Source organism: Rhincodon typus, chromosome 42 (assembly GCF_021869965.1).
Source record: "Rhincodon typus isolate 14 chromosome 42, sRhiTyp1.1, whole genome shotgun sequence".
NCBI classification, from domain to species: domain Eukaryota; kingdom Metazoa; phylum Chordata; class Chondrichthyes; order Orectolobiformes; family Rhincodontidae; genus Rhincodon; species Rhincodon typus.
Genome location: NC_063373.1, coordinates 3,839,296 through 3,850,490, shown reverse-complemented (window position 1 = coordinate 3,850,490; position 11,195 = coordinate 3,839,296). Strand labels below are relative to the sequence as shown.

Sequence of the window (11,195 nt, the reverse complement as noted above, 5' to 3'; positions counted from 1 at the left end):
AATGGAGTTTAATGCGGAAAAGTGTGAGGTGATTCACTTTGGAAGGAGTAACAGGAATACAGAGTACTGGGCTAATGGTAAGATTCTTGGTAGAGTGGATGAGCAGAAAGATCTCGGTGTCCATGTGCATAGATCACTGAAAGTTGCCACCCAGGTTGATAGCGTTGTTAAGAAGGCGTACAGTATGTTAGGTTTTATTGGTAGAGGGATTGAGTTTCGGAGGCATGAGGTCATGTTGCAGCTGTACAAAACTGTGGTGCTGCCGCACTTGGAGTATTGCGTACAGTTCTGGTCACCGCATTATAGGAAGGATGTGGAAGCATTGGAAAGGGTGCAGAGGAGATTTACCAGGATGTTGCCTGGTATGGAGGGAAGGTCTTATGAGGAAAGGCTGAGGGTCTTGAGGCTGTTTTCTTTAGAGAGAAGAAGGTTAAGAAGTGACTTGATAGAGACATACAAGATGATCAGAGGATTAGATAGGGTGGACAGTGGGAGACTTTTTCCTCGGATGGTGATGGCTAGCATGAGGGGACATAGCTTTAAATTGAGGGGTGATAGATATAGGACAGATGTCAGAGGTAGGTTCTTTACTCAGAGAGTAGTAAGGGCGTGGAATGCCCTGCCTGCAAAAATAGTAGACTCGCCCACTTTAAGGGCATTTAAATGGTCATTGGATAAACATATGGATGATAATGGAATAGTTTAGGTTAGATGGGCTTCAGATTGGTTTCACAGGTCGGCACAACATCGAGGCCAAAGGGCCTGTACTGCGCTGTAATGTTTTATGTTCTATGTTCTATGACGTACAGAAAATTCCAGTCACTCCAGTCATTTGTGAACTTGCTGGTGACTCAGCTCGTGGGATTACAAAGAGAATCAATTCCCAGTCTCAGAGCATGCAAATGGCCTCTCTTCAATGTGAACTCGCTGGTGTCTTAGCGGATGGCTGACTGAGTAAATCCTTTCCCACATTCAAAGCAGGTAAATGGCCTGTCTCTAGCGTGAACTCGCTGGTGCATCAACAGCATAGATCAATTAGTGAATCCCTTTTCACACTCAGGGCAGGTGAATGGTCTGTTCACAGAGTGAAGTCACCGGTGTGTCAGCAGGTTGGATGAAGTGGTAAATGTCTTCCCACACTCAGGATAGGAGAATAGCCTCTCCCCGGTGTGAATTCACTGGAAGTTTTATAAGACTCCCTTCAGTTGGACATTTAAAGGGTCTATTTTCTGTGTGAACATGCTGATGTGGCAGCAGGTGTGATGGCTGAGTGAATCCCTTTCCACACTCAGAACAAGTGAACGGCCTCTCCCAAGTCATCGAATTTTCAATTCGGATGGACATTTGAATTCTTTCCCACAATTCATACATTTCCACGGGTTTCTCCATGGCACAGGTATCCATCAATCTCTCCCAGTTTGATGATTAATTCTCCACAGACGACACATGTATGAATTCAGCAGGCCAAGCAGCATCAGAGGAGCAGGAAGGCTGAGGTTTCGGGCCTGGACCCTTCTTCAGAAATGGGGGAGGGGAAGGGGGTTCTGAAATAAATAGGGAGAGACGGGGAGGTGGATCGAAGATGGATAGAGGAGAAGATAGGTGGAGAGGAGACAGACCGGTCAAAGAGGCGGGGATGGAGCCAGTAAAGGTGAGTGTCGGTGGGGAGGTAGGGAGGAGATAGGTCAGTCCAGGGAGGACAGACAGGTCAAGGGGGCGGGATGAGGTTAGTAGGTAGGAGATGGGGGTGGGGCTTGAGGTGGGAGGAAGGGATACATGGTAGGAAGGACAGGTTAGGGAGGCGGGGACGAGCTGGGCTGGTTTTGGGATGCGGTAGGGGGAGGGGAGATTTTGAAGCTTGTGAAGTCCACATTGATACCATTGGGCTTACAGGGTTCCCAAGCGGACTATGAGTTGCTGTTCCTGCAACCTTCGGGTAGCATCGTTGTGGCACTGCAGGAGGCCCAGGATGGACATGTCATCTGCGGAATGGGAGGGGGAGTTGAAATGGTTCGCGACTGGGAGGTGCAGTTGTTTCGTGCGAACCGAGCGTAGGTGTTCTGCAAAATCTCCCCTCCCACTACCGCATCCCAAAACCTGCCCCGCTCGTCCCTGCCTCCCTAACCTGTCCTTACTCCCACCTATCCCCTCCTCCCACCTCAAGCCCACCCCCATCTCCTACCTACTAACCTCATCCCGCCCCCTTGACCTGTCCGTCCTCCCTGGACTGACCTATCTCCTCCCTACCTCCCCACCTACAATCACCTTTATTGGCTCCATCCCCGCCTCTTTGACCAGTCTGTCTCCTCTCCACCTATCTTCTCCTCTATCCATCTTCTATCTGCCTCCCCATCTCTCCCTATTTATTTCAGAACCCCCTTCCCCTCCCCATTTCTGAAGAAGGGTCTAGGCCCAAAACGTCAACCTTCCTGCTCCTCTGATGCTGCTTGGCCTGCTGTGTTCATCCAGCTCTACACCTTGTTATTCTCAGATTCTCCAGCATCTGCAGTTCCTACTATCTCTGAAAAATGTACGAATTCTCCCGTTTGTGAATAGTGTGATGTTTCTTCAGGTTGTGCAATTGCCTTGAGGTCTTTCTGTAGTTGTTGTGCTGGAACCACCTGCGTTACCCTGATGTTTAAAATTCTTTCCCACATTCAGAACAGTGAAAGATTTCTCCTTGCACATTTCCGGCTGGATGATATCCAGGCTCTGCGTGACTTTATCATCTGGTTTGGTGAGAATTTTATTTCTGTAAACCCTTCAGTCATCACACCCTGTAAACAGAGTTTGCAATCAAGCTCACTCCTGTCAGTGCAGAATAGATATTCAGAGCAGACAATCCCAGTTTGGATCAACATTTGCTCCTCCTCTTGTTCGCAGACACAGCCCACACTCTTTCCATATGAGCTTCGGAATTCAGGGCTTGCGACCTCTCCGGGATATTTCTGAAGACTCCAAACCCACCCTCGGGCTCTCTCCCTCCCCGCACGCTCACCCGCCTGGACCTATCCTGTGCGGCATCGCTACGGCGCATGCACAAAACTCGGCGTTCCAGCAACTGGCGACGGCTATGGACCAATAGGACGGAAGGTTCTGAGGAAGGGTCACCAGACCCGAAACGTTAAATTCTATTTTCTCCTTCACAGATGCTGCCAGACCTGCTGAGCTTTTCCAGCAAATTTGTTTTTGTTCCGGATTTACAGCATCCGCAGTTTTTTTGGTTTTTATTTTGTATAGGACGGAAGGGACGGGGCTGGAGCATCGAGCCGAGGAAGCTGCTCCGACAACCAGAGTGAATAGGGGCAGGCTTGGTGGACAGAAGGGTGTGAAGGGAGCGGTCAGAAAGGGAAGCCGTGATAAGTTCTACAAACTCCAATCATTCTCAGTGCATAGAAGATCAAATCTCGAAGAAGAAATAGATGGGACAACTTAAGAAACAGTGGGGAAGTAAACGACGATTTTTTTTGCCAAATCATTTATATAAGTCGAGCAAGAAAATTAGTTTGATATCCGCATTTCGATGTTAATGGCGCTGTTCTAACTGACCATTCTTTGCAGATGTGAAGATGATCCGTTCAGGACAACAGACTCACACGCAGGCGCAGTGAGGACAGTATGTGGAGCATGCGCAATATCACATTGATCAGGGCTGTGAGGGACATCGAGCTTTTCTTTCCAGCAGCTGCGATCTCCGGCACAAAGGGGAGCAAGGGTGTCGGTGTGTGGCAGCTTGTATGGGAGAGCTGAGGGGAGAGACTTCATGAACACCTCTTCTGGTCGCAAACATTGAATAAGAACCTCCAGGCCTCGCGTTAGGGAATCGCCGTCTTTATCCCGGGAAAAGGCCCAGATTGACGTCATCCATATTGGTGAGGGCACAGGAAGCGTACGCGAGCTTGATGGACGCATTCTTCATAGTGTCGGGATGCAGCAGAGCGCGTGCGCAGCGTAACGGTGGGCGAATGTCACGAGGGGGAAGGTTCAGTGAGTGAGGAGACGGGCAGCAGAGGATGGACACTGACCTCAATTACCGGGAGGGTGAATGTTGTTAGGTGGAAGTGTGAGGTTTTACTGATGATAGGGAGATATGATTGGTATCTCAGTGAAATATGGCACTGAGGCTTTTTCAATATCAGAGATAACAAGGTGTAGAGCTGGATGAACGCAGCAGGCCAAGCAGCGTCAGAGGAGCAGGAAAGCTGATGTTTCGGGTCGAGATCCTTCTTCAGAAATGGGGGAGGGGAAGGGGATTCTGAAATAAGTAGGGAGAGGTGGAGGCGGATAGAAGATGGATAAAGGAGAAGATAGGTGGAGGGGAGACAGGTCAAAGAGGCGGGGATGGAGCCAGTAAAGGTGAATGTGGAGGGGATAGGTCGGTCCAGGGAGGACAGACAGGTCAAGGAAGCCGGATGAGTTTAGTGGGTAGGAGATGGGGGTGGGGCTTGAGGTGGGAGAAATGGTTCGGGAGGCGGGGATGAGCTGGGCTGGTTTTGGGATGCGGTCGGGGGAGGGGAGATGTTGAAACTTGTGAAGTCCACAGTGATACCCTTGATACCCTTGGGCTGCAGGGTTCCCAAGCGAAATATGAGATGCTGTTCCTGCAGCTTTCGGGTGGCATCATTGTGGCAATGCAGGAGGCCCAGGATGGACATGTTATCCAAGGAGCAGGAGGGGGAGTTGAAATGGTCCACGACTGGGAGGTGTAGTTGTTTGTTGCGAACCGAGTGTAGGTGTTCTGCAAAGCGGTCCACAAGCCTCCCCTTGGTTTCCCCAATGTAGAGGAGGCCACAGCAGGAACAGCGGATACAGTATACCACATTAGCAGATGTGCAGGTGAACATCTGTTTGATGTGGAAGGTCTTCTTAGGGCCTGGGATGGGGGTGAGGGGGGAGATGTAGGGCAGGTGTAGCACTTGCTCCGGTTGCAGGGAAAAGTGCCGGGGGTGGTGGGACTGGAGGGGAGTGTGGAGCGGACAAGGGAGTCATGGAGAGAGTGGTCCCTCCGGAAAGCAGATAAGGGTGGGGAGGAAAAAATGTCTTTGGTAGTGGGGTTGGATTGCAGATGGCGGAAGTGTCGGAGGATGATGCGTTGGATTCGGAGGTTGGTGGGGTGGTACGTGAGGACGAGGGGGATTCTGTTTTGGTTGTTATTGAGGGTAGGGGATGTGAGGGATGAGTTGCGGGAAATGAGAGAGACACGGTCGAGGGCATTTTCGACCACTGTGGAGGGGAAGTTGCGGTCCTTGAAAAATGAGGACATCTGGGATGTCCGGGAGTGGAATGCCTCATCTCAGGAGCAGATGCGGCGGAGGTGAAGGAATTGGGAATAGGGGATGGCCTTTTGGCAGAAAGGTGGGTGAGGGGAGGTTTATTCTTGATAGCTGTGGGAGTCGGTAGGCTTGAAATGGATATCGATTTCCAGGTAGATGCCAGAGATGGAGACAGAGAGGTCCAGGAAAGAGAGAGAGGTATCAGAGATGGTCCAGGTGAACTTAAGGTTGGGGTGGAAGCTGTTAGTGAAGTGGATGAACTGTTCGAGCTCCTCGTGGGAGCACGAGGTGGTGCCGATACAGTCATCGATGTGACGGAAGAAGAGCTGGGGGATAGGGCCAGTGTAGCTTTGGAAGAGGGATTGTTCCATGTTCCACTGCAACCCTCTTGTAAAAATAAAACCACTGCAACCCTCTTGTAAAAATAAAACCTCCCTCTGGAAAAACCTCAGTGCATCTCTCTCCCACTGCAACCCTCTTGTAAAAATAAAGATGTGGAACAATCCCTCTTCCAAAGCTACAGTGGCCCTATCCCCCACCTCTTCCTCCGTTTCATTGATGACTGTATCGGCGCCGCCTCGTGCTCCCATGAGGAGCTCGAACAGTTCATCTACCTCACTAACACCTTCCACCCCAACCTTAAGTTTACCTGGACCTTCCACCTGGAAACCGATATCCATTTCAAGCCTACCGACTCCCACAGCTACCTAGAATACACCTCCTGTCACCCTCCTTCCTGCAAAAAGGCCATCCCCTATTCCCAATTCCTTCGCCTTCACCGCATCTGCTCCCGAGATGAGGCATTCCACTCCCAGACATCCCAGCTGTGGTCGTTTTTCAAAGACCGCAACTTCTCCTCCACAGTGGTTGAAAATGCCCTCGACCGTGTCTCTCGCATTTCCCGCAACTCATCCCTCACACCCGCTACCCGCAATAACAACCAAAACAGAATCCCCCTCGTCCTCACGTACCACCCCACCAACCTCCGAATCCAACGCATCATCCTCTGACACTTCCGCCATCTGCAATCCGACCCCACTACCAAAGACATTTTTTCCTCCCCACCCTTATCTGCTTTCCGGAGGGACCACTCTCTCCGTGACTCTCTTGTCCGCTCCACACTCCCCTCCAGTCCCACCACCCCCGGCACTTTTCCCTGCAACCGGAGCAAGTGCTACACCTGCCCTACACCTCCCCCCTCACCCCCATCCCAGGCCCTAAGAAGACCTTCCACATCAAACAGATGTTCACCTGCACATCTGCTAATGTGGTATACTGTATCCGCTGTTCCCGTTGTGGCCTCCTCTACATCTGGGAAACCAAGCGGAAGCTTGGGGACTGCTTTGCGGAACACCTACACTTGGTTTGCAACAAACAACTACACCTCCCAGTCGCGAACCATTTCAACTCCCCCTCCTGCTCCTTGGACGACATGTCCATCCTGGGCCTTCTGCATTGCCACAATGATGCCACCCGAAAGCTGCAGGAACAGCATCTCATATTTCACTTGGGAACCCTGCAGCCCAAGGATATCAAGGGTATCACTGTGGACTTCACAAGTTTCAAAATCTCCCCTCCCCCGACCGCATCCCAAAACCAGCCCAGCTCATTCCCGCCTCCCGAACCATTCCTCCCACCTCAAGCCCCACCCCCATCTCCTACCCACTAACCTCATCCCGCCTCCTTGACCTGTCCGTCCTCCCTGGACCGACCTATCCCCTCCCTAACTCCCCACCTACATTCACCTTTACTGGCTCCATCCCCGCCTCTTTGACCTGTCTGTCTCCTCTCCACCTATCTTCTCCTTTATCCATCTTCTATCCGCCTTCCCCTCTCTCCCTATTTATTTCAGAATCCCCTTCCCCTCCCCCATTTCTGAAGAAGGGTCTCGACCCGAAACGTCAGCTTTCTTGCTCCTCTGATGCTACTTGGCCTGCTGTGTTCATCCAGCTCTACACCTTGTTATCTCAGATTCTCCAGCATCGGCAGTTCCTACTATCTCTTTTTCAATATCAGACAGTTTCCTGGGAGAGATGTAGTTGGAATAGAATTCATAACGGAGACTCAAAGAAATGACTGCCATCCTTCTCATATCCCAGCCAAGGAATTCTCTGTTGCTCCAGTACTGTATGTCAAACAGGTCAGGATGGTGAGAGTTGGATGGCAAATTGGTACTTATGGTTTTTGGATAGACCTATTACAGTGGCCCTTCGAGCTGGTGGAGATTGAGGATTTGGATGATCCTATTTATGTTCTTGTCAAGTTGTAGAGCAATAAATGGCATTCTTTACCCCCAACATCTCCTACTCATTTCCCTATCTCTCTGTCCTTGCAACTGTATCTCTCTTTTCTCTTTCAGTCTGCTTCATGCAGGCCATTACAGTCCTGTGTAGGACCAGACCAGGTAGCAGGGTTTTTTTTTTTTTTTGACATTAGTTTTAGCCCCAGTTGAGCTTCTCTGACAATCAACAGGTGTCATGGTCACTTTTCACAAATGCCAGCCCCACAAATTGCCAGATTCAGTCCTGAAAACGTCACAACCTGCCTTTATGTTTCTGTGATTTCTCTCTCATTCCTTTCTTCTGTTTTAAATAAATTCCATAGGGTTTGCAAAGAGGATGATATGCAGTCACGAAACTGAAACCAAACACCACATCATGATCTGATGGAGTCACCCAGTTTATCACAACCAGAGTACCAACAGCTTTTTGCCATGGAAGGGGAAAGCACCGTTCAAGGTGGGGAGAACAAATACACGTGTTCTGTGTGCAAAAAAGACTTCAGCCAATCAACTGGGCTCAAGAAGCACAAATGCAGTCACACTGCAGAGAAACCATGGAAATGCGGGGACTGTCAGAAAGGGTTCAGTCACCACTCTGCACTGAAAATTCACCAACGCATTCACACTGGGGAGAGGTTGTTTACCTGCTCGCTGTGTGGGAAGGGATTCGCTCAGATTTCCACCCTGCTCACACACCAGCGAGTTCACACTGAGGAGAGACCTTTTAAATGTCCAGACTGTGTGAAGTGCTTTAAAAGTTCTGGTGATCTGATGTCTCATCAACGTGTTCACACTGAGGAGAGAAGGTTCAGATGCTCTGATTGTGGGGCTGGTTTCAAATGGTCATCCCAACTCACTGTTCACCAGCGCATTCACACTGGGGAGAGGCCATTCACCTGTTCTGAATGTGGGAGTGGATTCACTCAGTCATCTCACCTCAAGGCACACCAGCAGGTTCACACTGAGGAGAGACCTTTTAAATGCCCAAACTGTGCAAAGTGCTTTAAAAGTTCCAGCCGTCTGCAGTCCCATCAACGTGTTCATACTGAGGAAAGACCTTTCAAATGTTCAGACTGTGGAAAATGCTTTAAAAGTTCTGGGGAACTGATGCTCCATCAACGTATTCACACTGATGAAAAACCATTTAGGTGCTCTCACTGTGGGACTGGATTTAGGAGATCATCACAACTCACTATACACCGGCGTCTTCACACTGGGGAGAGGCCATTTATTTGTTTTGAATGTGGGCAGGGATTCATTCAGTTCTCCACCCTGTTGACACACCAGCGAGTTCACACCGGGGAGTGGCCATTCACCTGCACTGAGTGTGGGAAAGGATTCATTGAGCCATCTCACCTCAAGGCACACCAACGAGTTCACACTGAGGAGAGACCTTTCAAATGTCAAGATTGTGGGAAGTGTTATAAAAGCTCTGGGGAGCTGAAGTTACACCAACGTATTCACACTGACGAGAGACCATATAGCTGCTCTCTCTGTGGGTCTAGGTTCAGATGGTCATCTCAACTCCATGCACACCAGCGCACTCACACTGGAGAGAGACCTTTCACCTGCACTGAGTGTGGGAAGGGATTCACTCAGAAAATCCACCTCCTGACACACCAGCGAGTTCACACTGGGGAGAGACCATTTAAATGTACAGATTGTAGGAAGTGCTTTAAAAGTTCTGGGGACCTGATACGCCATCAACGTGTTCACTCTGATGACAGGCCTTTTTCATGCCCAGACTGTGGGAAATGCTTTAAAAGTTCTGGGGAACTGATGCTCCATCAACATATTCATACTGATGAGAGACCATTCAGGTGTACTCACTGTGGGACTGGGTTCAGACGATCAACTCAACTGACTGTACACCAGCGAGTTCACACTGGAGAGAGGCCATTCATCTGCACTGAGTGTGGGAAAGGATTTACTCAGAAATCCCACCTCATGGCACATCTGCAGAGGCAGCAGCGAGTTCATAAGTGATTTCAGGAGCTGTGTTTTTCTGTTAATCACATCGAGGTCTCAAGGATTTTCACTGGTGTCTTTTGCAACTGATGTTGAAAAATCCCAGTCCAGTTTTATGTGATAAAATATTACAGATAAAGATGTATAGTTGGACTTCCTATTTAACATAATTAGCTGAATCTACTTAATATCCCAATGACCTCCTTTTGAATATAAGATGTGCATGTAAATGAATAATACAGTAATAATGGGTGACTTCCATTTCCATGCAGATTGGGTGGATCTAATTAGTATGAATGTTGTGAAGATGAATTTCTGTCATGTGTTCAGGACAATTATGAATCAGGCTGTTTTATATTCAGTATTATGTAATTAGAATGGATAATTAATAGTTTTGCTGTTCAAGAGTCTGGGAAATATTGACCATAAAATTGTTGAATTTTTATCAAGTTTGAAAGTGTTAGCTCATTCTGGAATTAGGGTGACAAATCTGAACAGTAGAAACTGAAGTTTGAAAGTGGCCATGATGGATTGGCAAAATACACAAAATGATTTCAAGAAGCATATCAAGGCCTACAATAATTATGCATTCTTCTCAGCCACAAATACACAGCAAAAAAATGTATCCACTGTGGCTAAAGAAACAAGGTAAAATTTGCATTCAATCAAAAGAAATGGCTCGTAAGGTTGCAAGATAAAGTGGTAAAGCAGAGTTTTGGAAAAAATTTAGAACCCAATGAAGGATGACCAAAAAAAACTGATAAAGGTGGAATAGAGAAAATGCACAGAAGCTCAGAAGAAACATAAAAGTAGACAGTAAAATTTCCTTTGATGTGTAAAATGGGAAAGATGTAAAAGCCCACTGAATTGGCACCCCAACTATCACCTTCAACATACACACCCTCATAACTGCCACACAGTTAGAGTTACGTACCAGCTGCAAGATGCATTGCAGTAACTCATCACGACTCCTTTGACAGCACCTTGCAAACCTGCAACTTCTACCATCTCGAAAGACAAAAACAGCAGATGCATGGGAACGCTACATACTGCAACTTCTATCCCAACCCATAGTCCATCATAACTTGGACTGGAATCACAGTTCTTTCACCATGACTTAATCAAGATCCTGGAATTCTCTTCCTAACACCACCGTGGATACCCCAATATCCCAAGGACTGCAGACATTCAAGAAGACAGCTCATCACCACCACCTCCTACTGTACAGTCAGGATGGGCAATAAATGCTGACCTAGTCTTCAACATCCACAAATCATAAACAAGTTAAAAAGGATCGGATTGTTACTTCACTGATATTGAGTATTTATAAAGGATACTGTTGGGAAAATAGTTTAAATTACTGTTTAAGATCCATCAAAATTGATATACATGCACACAGCTTTTTATTTTCTTCAAGAAATAAATTTGTCTTGTGGAAAGAAAATTGCAGCCTGGTATGAATAGTTACTGACTACCATCCTTACTAAACTGCAAAAATAAAACTTATGGTCTTTCAAGTCAGGTTTAACTCAGAGATCCAATTTGTCCAGTAGTTCCATCAACTAGGGCTAATCATTTGGAAAATGAGCAGTAATCTCATTGAAACTTACAAGATTCTGACAGCATGTGTAGATAGGATTTCTTCCCTGGCTGTTCAGTTTAGAACAATGGAC

General features: G+C 48.0%; 1 protein-coding gene across 4 annotated transcripts in view; it reads left to right on the top strand.

The window, feature by feature from the left end:
* LOC109933957 (zinc finger protein 420-like) overlaps positions 1–10,966 on the top strand; it is a 34,609-nt gene extending 23,643 nt beyond the window's left edge. For 3 of the 4 annotated variants that reach the window (XM_048619127.1, XM_048619126.1, XM_048619124.1), the window contains 2 exons: positions 3,562–3,872; positions 7,878–10,916. In XM_048619127.1, coding sequence (XP_048475084.1) covers positions 7,939–9,540 — 1,602 coding nt within the window. In that variant the 5' untranslated portion in view covers positions 3,562–3,872; positions 7,878–7,938 and the 3' untranslated portion in view covers positions 9,541–10,916. Of the gene's footprint in view, positions 1–2,919; positions 3,451–3,561; positions 3,873–7,877 lie in introns of those variants that run through there. The other variant, XM_048619125.1, reaches the window with a different exon arrangement.
* Positions 10,967–11,195: the final 229 nt, after the last annotated feature.